The 13,056-nt window shown below is 41.4% G+C and overlaps 1 protein-coding gene across 1 annotated transcript in view; it reads right to left on the reverse strand.

Annotated features, from left to right (window-relative positions):
• Window positions 1–275: 275 nt before the first annotated feature.
• The window catches only part of LOC139911720 (vasoactive intestinal polypeptide receptor 2-like), a 35,985-nt gene continuing 23,204 nt past the window's right edge, over window positions 276–13,056 (reverse strand). Inside the window, exons 5-13 of the mRNA XM_078291525.1 lie at window positions 10,816–10,913; window positions 9,715–9,853; window positions 7,907–8,057; window positions 6,247–6,307; window positions 5,567–5,636; window positions 3,676–3,767; window positions 2,358–2,496; window positions 582–623; window positions 276–449 (exon numbers count right to left, since the gene is read on the reverse strand). Of these exons, the coding sequence (XP_078147651.1) occupies window positions 276–449; window positions 582–623; window positions 2,358–2,496; window positions 3,676–3,767; window positions 5,567–5,636; window positions 6,247–6,307; window positions 7,907–8,057; window positions 9,715–9,853; window positions 10,816–10,913 (966 nt within the window). The remainder of the gene's footprint in view (window positions 450–581; window positions 624–2,357; window positions 2,497–3,675; window positions 3,768–5,566; window positions 5,637–6,246; window positions 6,308–7,906; window positions 8,058–9,714; window positions 9,854–10,815; window positions 10,914–13,056) is intronic.

Here is a 13,056-nt window from a genome sequence, read left to right on the forward strand (position 1 = left end):
AGTAATTCACCTGGGAAACATCAGCAGGTCACAGGTTCAACCCCTGCAGTAGCAAATATTTGTGTATAAACGTGTCCTGTCAAAGCGTCTCTACCTGCTCGCTCGTTGCAAGTCAATTAGTTAAAAATGTCTTTACAAAGCAAACTTTCATTCAGCGGTGCAGACTGAAACTGCTGGAATGGTTGGCGTTCATTTCAGGAGGTGCCGGCAGCTACTTCCTGTTTACTTCCTGGTACGGCGGTGTGCTGTGGGCGTGACGCTGCTGTTTCCTGCGGTCAGAGCATCGTGGTCTCAGTCTGCAGGATGGACTGGGCTCGGGAGTTCCTGGGGAAGTGTGAGGAGTTATCGGTGCCGTTCCGGCTGACTGACATGGCGTGCAGCCGATAGTCCCGCCCCACGTAACGCTTCAGAGATAGACTCCTCCACGTCCTCCTCAGCTCGCTCTGGACCTTAGACACACACACACACACACACACACACACACACACACAGTGAGCGTACGGAAAGTAGGAAATCCATTGCACAGAATTATCTCATTGAAACCTGTGTGTATCTTTGTGTGTATGTGAGTGTAGACTTACCTCACTATTGAGGAAACAGTAGAGGATGGCGACCACTAGACCCTAAAACACACAGTAAACATACAGTACTGTTACCGCTTTAGCTGTGCAAGCATATAAGGTTTTTAATACGTTTTCATGTAAGAGACCCTAAATAGAAATGCATTAGACCCACATTGGATAAGATTTTATACATATAGGAAGATATTTGTTGTTGTTTGCGCTCAAAAAGAAGTAGCCGAAACGTCTGAAGATATTCTACTGTTTTTTACACACCAAGCAAAGCAAGTGTGTTCAAGGTGATTCCTTCTACAGACTTGGTAATTTTGAGTAAATAAGGAACTGAAACCATTGCTCATTTTGCTGGGGACCCCCTGAAGCCCCTCAAGGACCCCTGATACCCCCTTAAGAACTCCTGAACCCCCTCAAGAACTCCTGAAACACCTTCAAGAACTCCTGAACCCCCTCAAGAACTCCTGAAACACCTTCATGGACCCCTGAAGTCCCCTCAAGAACTCCTGAAACACCTTCAAGAACTCCTGAACCCCCTCAAGGACCCCTGAAGCCCCCTCAAGAACTCCTGAGACCCCCTCAAGAACTCCTGAAAAACCTTCAAGAACACCTGAAACACCTTTCAGAACTCCTGAAACACCTTCATGGACCCCTGAACCCCCTCATGGGCTCCTGAAACCCCCTCAAGAACTCCTGAAACACCTTCATGGACCCCTGAACACCCTCATGGGCTCCTGAAACCCCCTCAAGAACTCCCAAAACACATTCAAGGACCCCTGGAACCCCCTCAAGAACCCTTGGTAGAGGTCTGCACGGGCCTGAAATTTAAGCTCTAGTCTGACCCGTACCTACGACCTGAAGCCTACCTCAGCCCGAACCCAAAATATTTCCTTTTTAGAAACCTAATGTCCTGTTTATTAATATTAACTATAAAAAGTAACAATACGTAATAATTACGTACGTACGTGATGAGCAAAAAGTCAATAAACAACAAATAACAATACATCTTGTCCAATATTTAACGAGACCCAAGCCTGATCTGTTTATTAGAAAATGAGCCAGAATACGGACCTAATCTGTCAATAGGTTAGGTAGTTAATGTTCCATGTTGTACATTTTACCAATACACAGGATCTGATGTAACTATCCTCTGTGCTATGTGGGAAACTAGGCTTAGATGTTAAAAGTGAGGGGGGTGACAGCAGGTTTTTCAGTGGGTTTATCAAGTGGGTTCCTTCCATCACAGATGTTTGCTTGGTTGAATTGGACCCAAGTCGCCTCCACAAGGCTCAACAGGAGGTTCTGGCTTCAAAGTAGCTGTAAAGAGAGTTGGGCGCTCTCCAAGCTGCCAGGGGCTACAGCTGAAAACTAACCAGATGGCAAAAACTGGCATAGTTACATGCTGAATGATGGTTATTGATGTTAATTGTGCCTTTTGTTACTGGAACAAAAATTAAATTAAATTAAGAAAGATGCGATGGTCTAACTACCCACAGATTTAAGCTAGATTTGGGTTTGGGTATGGTGAGGCCAAATTTTTCATTTGGTTTGGGATGGGCTAGGGTTAGGGTTAGGGTTAGATTTCAGGCATTAGTCAGGTCAACATCCAATAGCAGCCAAAACCAAAACAAGTCCGAGTCAAAATAAGACCAAGACCGAGACAAGTCAAAGACGTCAGAAAGGTGTTCTGCAGACCGGACTCAAGAACTACAGCCCTGCATCAGATAACAGTTTATTTTTCCCAAACTGCATACAGTGTTGTGAAAGCCTTCTTATCTCCATTACCTGGAAGGATCCAAGGCCGAGGTCAAACAGGATCTTGAACTTGTCCATGCTCTTATCAGCCGTCTCCAGCAGGTAGACAAACACCACATAGTTCACCCCAAACAGAGGGATCAGCAGGAGGGTGGACTTCGCCAGACGCCTGGAAAACACACACACATGCACACACACAAACATAGGTATGCAGAAATCATGAACCCACAGGCAACCACTTCTGGCGCCATCATGGAGAACTGACTGTACACAAATAATGTCTAAATCTCTAACAACCAGGCTAGAAGCAGAGAGCAGCTGAGTCAGCTTGTTGTGGTGTGGCTGTAGATCCATTCAGTAACGTTCTCAGTAAAAGTGAATAGTGTGATAAGGTGGATTTATTTCCAAATGTAGGTTACTGTGACACAGTAAACTGTCTTGTCTTTAGCCCTAGTTTCTACTCCAAAACACTCTGAGTTGTAGCTTGAGAAGAGTCAGCTCAGTTAACCTGAACAAACTGTGGGAGCGTATCTATGTTCCCAGGGTCCTATGTTCCCAGGGTCCTATGTTCCCCAGATTTATATGGCACATAATGGGAACATGACAAAGGGTCCTATGTTCCCAGGGTCCTATGTTCCCCAGTTCTACATAATATGTGCTCTCCCAGGGTCCTATGTTCCCAGGGTCCTATGTTTAACCCTAACCCTAACCCTAACCCTAACCCTAACTAACCATATTAAGCAAATACAGAGCTGGGGAACATCTTTTTCAGGTTCCCATTATGTGCTATATAGAGCTGGGGAACATAGGACCCTGGTAACATAGGACCCTGGGAGAGCACATATGTAGAACTGGGGAAGATAGGACCCTGGGAACATAGGACCCTTTGTCATGTTCCCATTATGTGCCATATAAATCTGGGGAACATAGGACCCTGGGAACATAGGAATGACTCCCAAACGGTGAGCTAGCTAACTAGCCAGCAAAGACACTGATGTTAATGTGAACATGCTAACGCTAGCTGCTAATATATTAGTGTGCTAATCAGATGTGTTAACAAGACAGTAATGGTTAGCTGACCAGATACTATGGTTAGCTAGCTAACAACACAAAATCAGTCAGATGGATCAGTGATGAAATGATCAGTTCCCAGCTAAAAGCCGCACAGAAATTAGCCACATCTATTGTATTCTGTTGAGATGTTCAAGTTTAGAACTGAGGAACTCCAACATGGCCGCCAGAGGTTGCACTCAATGAAAGCTTCTATGTAAAAATAATCTTAATGCAATAAAAGTCAGGGGGAAAACAGGATCCCTCATTCCTGTGTCCTAGTATTTTAGGAGTGTACCTGTATTGTGATTGGTCGTTTCCCCCGACATTGGAACAGCGCAGTTTCTGGACCAGGATGCGGATGATGCTGATGAACAGTATGAAGTTGATCTTGTAGAGAAACACAGTGTGGGAAAGGGAGAGTCATATTATCAACCATTCCTACTTTAATGAAAGACAACCTGAATTGCTTCAATTGCCAAGTACAACAACAAATTTGTCTTGGTGACATCGGTACAGTATAGAAGCCCATTGAGAACATATATTCATACATTTTATTTATGCCGTTTTCCCATGATAACAAGTTCATTTTCTTTGTTTTCTCAAGATATTAAGTTATATATGTCATTATCTCGAGATATAGCACATTTTGATAACAATTTTTGTTATTCTGAGATCTCGAGATAATTTTCTTTGTGTCTCGAGAACACAAGGAAAATTAACTCGTTATCATGGGAAAACAGTGTAAATAAAATGTATGAATTTATATCCTCAATGTGACTCAAAGTCACATCGCCTCCCCATTCTCCTCTAACACCATGTTCAGACATACTAGACAAATCCGATTGTTTTTCAAATGTGATCTTTAAGGTGTTGTAATTTATAAGGGATTTGTGTGTTTAGACAGTCCAATCAGTCACTGCTATTAGTAACAACGCAGGCAACTAAAGGCGTGTTTCTGTCCAACAGCTCTGGGTGCTGCACCAAGCTAGTAACATGGAAGTTTCTCCGTTGCTTAGTCTGACTGTTTTGATGAGGCATTTTCAGAACGCATTTGTTTAACTAGACAATGTCAACGCAGGAGGAGGCTGGGCTGATCTGCCATGTTGTTGAGGAGCCATGAAACCTCTTCATCTCTCTCGCTTTCTCTCCATATTTGTTGTTCACTGCTCTTCTTGTCACAACGTGTGACGTCTAATACGAGTCATTTCTAGCCCTTTATCACAGTCAAGTCTCATAGGGCTTTACATACCATCATGTACCATACTACTCATATATACATACTACATATATATATATACACACATCATATACATCCTATACTATGTCATATACATACTTAAACATCATTTAATACATCATGTACATACTATACATCATATACTGCGTCATATACATACATTATATACCATACTACACACAAACACCCTCACACCTATGGGCAATTTAGTGGCTTCAGTAACACATGACCTGCATGTCTTTGGACTGAGCCAGACTGTTCAGACTTTAGAAAAAATGTCCAACTCATATCACATCTGCCAAAAAATTGCATTTGAGCTGCCTGTCTGAAAGTCACACCACCAACACCCCTCATTCTCCTCCATAGTTATATAAAATACGGCGCAGTGGGGATTGTTTCAGCACAGCCTTGATCCACCGAGGGCCGACTTAATCCTGCTGCATCGGAGCCAAGATCTCACACAAGCATTTTCTCTACACCATTCCTCTACTCGTTTTATCTCACATCCGTCTAACTCTTTTTCCAGTCTTGTGTGTGTAGAATCTCTGTTTAGCAATAACACACGCAGCCTCGTTCCTTCAGTACTGCAGCAGCTTACCAGCGCCGATAACAACAATATAGTGCAACCTTGAATATGTCCCTTACTTTTATACAACATTCACCGAATAGAAGGATAGTTTTAAACTTTAAACAAAAAGACAAGCTTTGGGTTTTCATTTAATTGAATCCTCCAGTAAACACTTAGTTTCCTGTTGCTAAGCGACAAACATCCTTGGTGCTTTATTCTATTGCAATACTGTTCAGAATTTGAGGTACAAGTTGGTATACCGCAATGAAACAGATTTTCTAACCATAGCGTTGTGGTCAGAAACAAATGTTGTATAATTCAACTTATCTAATTGCTCGGTGGCTGTTATGTTACGTTTGTGTTGACTGGGATAAAACTCACAATGACAGAAGCCATTATGGGCCAGTTGATCACTCTCCTGGGGACGGGGTTCTCAATTTTCTCCCAGCACCTGGAAGTAAGAACATAAACCAGTAAGCTTGTCACATTCGAGTTCAGGACTTAATGGGGAATTTGGTGGAATATGGAATTTGCAGCCAGACACATGGTATAATACATACTCACAATACACAAAATATTAAAAAACATACAAGATACATTAAAATGAACACTGGAAAGAGAAGAAACGTGAATATATTTAGCCTCATTTTCACTCTTAAAATCTTATTTTCCCTAAGAGAATTGAAAGATTCTGCTAATGCAGTGAGATCCATGTGTCTCCAATGCGTTTTCACTTGTTTCAGGAATTTTCAATATCTTGAAACAAGGCAGAAAATTGAAGATGATGTCCCTGATTAAAAGAAAATTCTTGAAACTTATTTTCATTGGAAACAAGTGAAATTATCTCGCTCTACTCGCAGATCTCTTCACTTGTAAGTAAGTAAAATAAGATTAAATGACGTGTTGAGATGGATATTCTTTGCAGTGCAGAGTGGAGGCCGCTCTTTTTAATAATACTAATGTCTCAAAATTAATGTGGTGGTCAATGTGATGTTCAGATGCTACACTTTAAATAATCCCATCACACTTTGCAGATGTCAGAGCAGGAGGCGCAGACTCACCATGTATCCTCCAGGTAAATCCTACATATGATCCACGCCACCACAAACACAGAGGGGATTCCTGCGAGAGAAAGAGGGGGAGAAGAAGAATGAAAGAAAGAAAGAAAGAAAGAAAGAATGGAGGGAGGAGAGAAAGGAGAGAAAGAAAGAGAAAGAGGATAGGAGGAGTTTGGGTGAATGGAAGTCTGCTTAGAGTCTCAGTCTGCCAGACAGAACATCCTCATGAGGTGCCACACAGGAAATACGACTTCTTTAACACACACACACACACACACACATACATTAAACAGCTCCAGATAAATGGTGGTACATTAGGGAGGAAGCGTTGGTATAGCGGTGATGAATGGTGGAAGGAGGTGTCATGTCACATGCCAGCGGCGGAGACAGAACATACAGGAGAACAGAGGACCTGACTGAAGACAGAGGGCTGCAGACTGTTTACATACTGGCCTTTTATTAAACACACAGCTCCATCTCACCAGTAGAGACATGAGAGGCTGTCTGTGTATGTGTGTGCAGATGTGCGTGAGTATACTGTGTGTGTGTGTGTGTGTGTGTGTGAGTATGCGTGTGAGAATGTGAAAATACTGAATTTGTGTCATCAGTCTAATTGTTTTCTCTTCTTAGCCGTCAGAAGATGCAGGAAAAGACTTAAGACTTGGGGCCATGATGGAAACAAGTGCAGGATTTGTTTTTTGTGTTGATCTTGATTTTTTTTTTCACATGCAAGCATGGTGTGTGTTTTTAAATTAAGTTTTTTTTGCGGGGGAAAGTAAGTAAGAAAATAAGTAAATAAGCAAGTAATTGTGTTAAGTAAGTTACAGTGAGTTAGTGAGTAACTGAGTGAGTAAGTGAGTCTGTGAGTAGGTAAGTAAGTAAAGGAGTAAGAGTTCAAGTAAGTAAGTGTGTGACTAAGGAAGTGAGTGTGAAGTAAGTAAGTGGGTAAGTATGTAAGCAAGTAAGTGAGTTAATGAGTAACTGAATAAGTAAGTGAAGGATTAAATAAGTGAGTAAGTATGTGAGTAAGTAAGTGAAGGAGTAAGTTAGTGAGTGATTAAGTAAGTGAGTAAGTATGTGAGTAAGTAAGTGAAGGAGTAAGTTAGTGAGTGATTAAGTGAGTAAGTATGTGAGTAAGTGAGTGAATAAGTAAGTGAGTGATTAAGTAAGTGAGTAAGTATGTGAGTAAGTGAGTGAATAAGTAAGTGAGTGATTAAGTAAGTGAGTAAGTATGTGAGTGAGTGAATAAGTAAATAAGTGACTAAGTGAATAAGTAAGTAAGTGAGTGATTAAGTAAGTGAGTAAGTATGTGAGTGAGTAAATAAGTGAATAAGTAAGTGAATAAGTAAGTGAGTGATTAAGTAAGTGAGTAAGTATGTGAGTAAGTGAGTAAATAAGTGAGTAAGTGAGTAAGTAAGTGAATAAGTAAGTGAATAAGTAAGTGAGTGATTAAATAAGTGAGTAAGTATGCGAGTAAGTGGGTGAATAAGTAAATAAGTGAGTGAGTAAGTAAGTGAATAAGTAAGTGAGTGACTAGGTGATTAAGTAAGTAAGTGTGTAACTAAGTAAGTGAGTAAGTAAGTACATATTTGACTAGGTGAGTCAGTAAGTAAGTAACTAAGTAAGTAAGTAAGTAGTAAGTTTGTTTTTGGTGACTTCCTACCCCAGCCGATGAGCATGTAGAAGGTGAGGCGGGCGGAGTAGGTGTGTATGACCAGCAGCAGGGTGTGGAGGTACAGACCCTCCACCAGCAGCCAGAAGAAGTTGGCCATGATGAAGTAGTTGAAGAACACCAGGCTGATCTTACAGCCCACCTGCAGCAGCAACAACAACAACAACAACAACAACAACAAGAAAACATGGAGGGCTTCAGTCCACAGCACTTCACATCAGTGACTTCTTTTAAATCACTTCTTAAAACCCATTTTATAGACGTGCTTTTATGTGATGTCGTCTTTTTATGTTTTTATCTTTTATCGTCTTTTTATCGTCTCTTTATTGGCTTTTTATCATCTTTTTATCATCTCCTTATTGGCTGTATATCGTCTTTTATCTATTTATCTTACTTTTATTTTATTTTAACCTTACTGTTAATTTTGGTCTTCATCTTACAATTACCCCACTATTTACTTGAATGTTGCTCTTTTCCACCTCTGTCCTCCTATCTGAATTTATTCCCTGCTTATTATTGTTTCATTGCTTTTTAAATTCAAATTTTGAGTATTCTGCTTTTATTGTGTCTGTCAAAGCACTTTGTAAAATCTATTTAAAGGTGCTATATAAATAAAGTTATTATTATTATCCACTCATTACACCAATTTTACAGCAGTACACCTGGAAAACTCAACACTGAAGGGGCATAATGGGATCCTAAACTGAATTCAGCAGTTATATTAGCTATAATACCTGAATATTTATGAAACATTCCACTATTTTGTAAGTGAAAGGCTCAAGAAAGTTGCTAATTCCAATGTTATCCATTCGTGAGATAATACGTGTGTGTATTTACATAAAAATCTTGCCTAGTTCAGCTTTAAGTTGCTGTAGAGCCTCAGCTAAAATCCCTTAACAAGTGTAGTGAAATTGAAAGTACAGGATGCTCAGCAGCTCTCAGCCCGGCCCAGCTAACCGCTGAACCATACACACCATACACACACACATTAGATGACATCACTAAAACCTGCTGGGGCGCTCTGCAGTAAGCGAGCAGCGGCAACATTAAAAGCCACATTAATACTTAACACCCACACTGAGATGGGACCGAGGAAACCACAAGCTCATCTCCCTTTAAACTGAGGGAATGAGTCGAGTGAAGAGGATTATTTGAGTTTTTTTCAATATTCAGTATTCAAATATCATTGTCTCTTCAATACTCAGGAGTTCCCCTAATTAGAGTGTACATCAAATTCTGTTTCTGTGTGTGTGTGTGTGTGTGTGTGTGTGTGTGTGTGTGTGTGTGTGTGCTTGTCTTTCTATCCTTATGAGGACCAAATGTCCTCACAAGGATAGAAAGATGAGAAAAATCCTTTTTACCAACTGATAATGTAATAACTTGTCACAATGTAATAAAGTGTTACTCTAAATGGGTCAAAACTGTAATAAAACCTGTAAATGTGATAAATGGCTTTATTATTATATATTATTATAGGGATTATTATATATTCATGAGGGGTGTAACATATTTTTAACTAATAATATAATAATACCTTGATGATGCTGATAATGTAACAACTCAAGTTATGTTGTTTTTAGTCTTATGAGTGATTACATTGTTAATGGCTGTCAATATTATTATTAAATCATCAGTTAAAATAATATAATACTAGGTTTTATGACATTTTCCAACGATTTCAAGCCATGTTTTTTTTTTATTATTAAACTTTAACAATTATCAACTTATCCAGTAATTACACAGGATGAATGTAGTCGTGTGTGTGTGTGTGTGTGTGTGTGTGTGTGTGTGTGTGTCACCAGGGAGGGCTGGGTGCTGCAGTCTGCATGCTCGCTGTGGGAGAAGAGGATGGCGTCTTTGGTCAGAACCGCCACGGCGCGCAGGATGAACGACACAAACAGGTTCAGGTGGATGTAGTTCCTCGTACAGTGGAGCCTCCTGCACACACACACACGCACGCACACACACACACACACACACACACGCACACACACACACAACAGAACAGAACAGGATAAATATTAGATGTTTATTATTCCTGCCAAGAATTTGTCTGGCACTGCACATATCGTGTTCATTTGTTGTATGTGTATGTATATGTTAGCACACAAACACACACACACACACGCGCATGCACACACACACACACACGCACACACGCACACACACACACACACACACACACAACCCTAACCCTAACAGAGAGAGAGATGAGTGACTACACACACTTAAAAACTCTCTCTCTCTCACACACACACACACACACAAATCGAGAGATGAGTGACTACACACACACACACACACAAATCAAGAGATGAGTGACTACACATACACACACATACAGTATACACACAATGACACACACAATGATAAAAACACACAGAAAGACACACAAAGAGACGCAGAGAGTGACCATGATCATGACCTTTAACTTTTGTACCATAAGCCCCTCCCCTTACATACAAGCACACACACACTCAGTCATATGCACACACACGCACACAATTACACTAACACACACACACACACACACACACACAGATAAGCTCTGAGGTTAAGAGTGTGTTTATAAACCCTGTCAGAGTGTGAATCCGATGAAGGATGTTCTCTCTAAACATGCTGATAGAGCCGTTCACTGAGTGTACAGCTGGGTCCGAGCCAAGCCTCAGCAGCAGCATCCATCACCGTCACACACACTCCGACACACACAACACACTGTTCACACCCAGGCTGCTGCGTGTGTGTGTGTGTGTGTGTGTGAGGTTTGGGTACATGTGCATATATTGATGTATATATGAGAGAATGTGTATGTGATAGCTGCACTAGGAAAGCCCCAAAATGGCAGCGAGAGGTAACTGACGGGTGTGTGTGCGTGTGTGTGTGTGTGTGTGTGTGTATACCTGAACAAACAGAGGATGGTGACGCTGGTGATCAGAGCGATGAGGGACAGGCTGTGGCCCAGAGTGTACAGTATCTTCACCACCCTGTAGAAGACCAGCTGAACACACACACACACACACACACACACACACACACACGGGAACACAGAATAACAGAATTGGTCATTCATTCATAATTGGAGCTAAAATCAGTTTACCAAGGTTGTTATAATGGAAAAGTGTTTAACCATCTTTACACACTGGCATAGGCTAATTGAAATGAAGCTTATTTTAATCTCAGCAGACAAAACATTTTCCTCAGTGTCCGTTGAGATTAAAATAATCCTCATTTAAAACTATTTTGTCGTGTGTGACCTCGTCGTTTCAATGAGCCCAGATGATGTTTTATTACACAGCGGCTCGTCTGGATTCTCCCGACTCAGCATTCATCGTTTCACACTGATGCAAGTTGCATGAGGACAGGAAGAAAAACATAAATTAGTGCTTTATTTAAAACAGTGGTTCTCAACCTGGGGGTCCGGTCGTGTGATCATTTTGGGGAGTCGGGAGTTGATTTATGGGATTGGAAAAAAAACATACTTCTACTATACAAATTTGTTATCATGTCTATTTTTTTCAGTGTATTTCTTCTTATGAAATACTGAATAGTTCTCCTCTGATAATCAAATGAAACGACCTGAAAAGGGAAAAAACATTTTTCGGTTGAACTGTTCCCCACTCTGCATGTGCAGCTTGTGACGGTTGGGGGGGGGGGGGGGGGGGGGAGGAGGCATCACTTCATTTAAATTCACTGATTTTTTTTTTTTGTTAGTACCGGTGGTTTGATAATGATCACTGACTGGAGGTGAGGGTGTATTTTTATTTACCACTAAGATCCCTCATCACAGCCAAACAGACAGCAGGCGCCTCCTACAGTAAATGAGCAGCTCTTCGGGTTTTATTTATTTCCAACAAAGTCTGGAATTCCCACACTGTCAAACACCGACGAGACCGATGCTAAAGTACACACTCCGCTCAAACACCGACGAGACCGATGCTAAAGTACACACTCCGCTCAAACACCGACGAGACGGAGAGGCTCTTTGAGAAACGCAGCGGATCAGGAGGACGAGTCGAGGATCTGCTCCGTCTCAAAACCTCCTCTTCACCCCGACACACACCGAACCGGCCTGGAAACACTGCTGTGCTGCCCAGTGGGTCTGCGTGTGTGTGTGTGTGCGCGCGCGTCAGTGTCTGGCGTTCATTGCTCTCTCGACACACACACACACACTCTCTCATCATCTATAAACAACATTCCCCATGCCTGAGACACCATCTGGCAATTAAGGACACACACACATACACACACACACACACACACCTACACATGCATGCATTCACACACAAGTGCACATGCGTATACATACACTTACACATATACTTACTGTAAATACACACACATATGCGCATACACACACATTTACGCTAAATACATACACATGCACATATAGGTGTGCTTACATAAATGCACACATACACACACATGCACTTACACATGCATGTACACGTGCACAAGCATATACACACACACACACTAACCTTAACCCTATTCACATATTGCAAACATACACATTTACATACACACAAGTTCACCTACACACACACATACAAATACGCATAAACAAACACATGCACATGCACATACAGGCACGCTTACATAAACATACAAGAACACACACATGCACGCCCACATGCACACACATACACATGTACCCATGCACGCCCACATACACACACACACACACATATTTTGAATACACAGACATTGAGACCCTGGCATCAATATATAATTCCTGAGCCTGATTCCCGAGCCTTTGGGCTAATTATAAATGCGTCTCCAGTCGGGGATCGACCTCCCTCACACTGCCTTCTATGTCCATTACACATTGCCATCCAAAAATTCTGGCTCATTCGTCCTTTCCGTCTTCCTCTCTGACAGAAGGGACTCGCAGGAGAACACTTGTGTAATTTTAGTTTTTTCCCGTCTGCATTAAAACCCACGAAGAAGAGTCTGAGCCCGGCGATGTTTCCACAGTCAGAAGCTGCTGCTGTCAGCTCTGCCGCAGGTTTGAACTCTCGGTGAGCAGATGAAAACTTTTAAGAGACGTTTTTTTTTTTTTTTTTGACCTTATTCCTTGAGTAATTTTATCACTAGTGGCATATGTTTAGCACTAGTGATTAGGGCTGAAAGATATTGACAAA

This window comes from Centroberyx gerrardi, chromosome 22 (genome assembly GCF_048128805.1).
Source record: "Centroberyx gerrardi isolate f3 chromosome 22, fCenGer3.hap1.cur.20231027, whole genome shotgun sequence".
Classification (NCBI taxonomy): Eukaryota; Metazoa; Chordata; class Actinopteri; order Beryciformes; family Berycidae; genus Centroberyx; species Centroberyx gerrardi.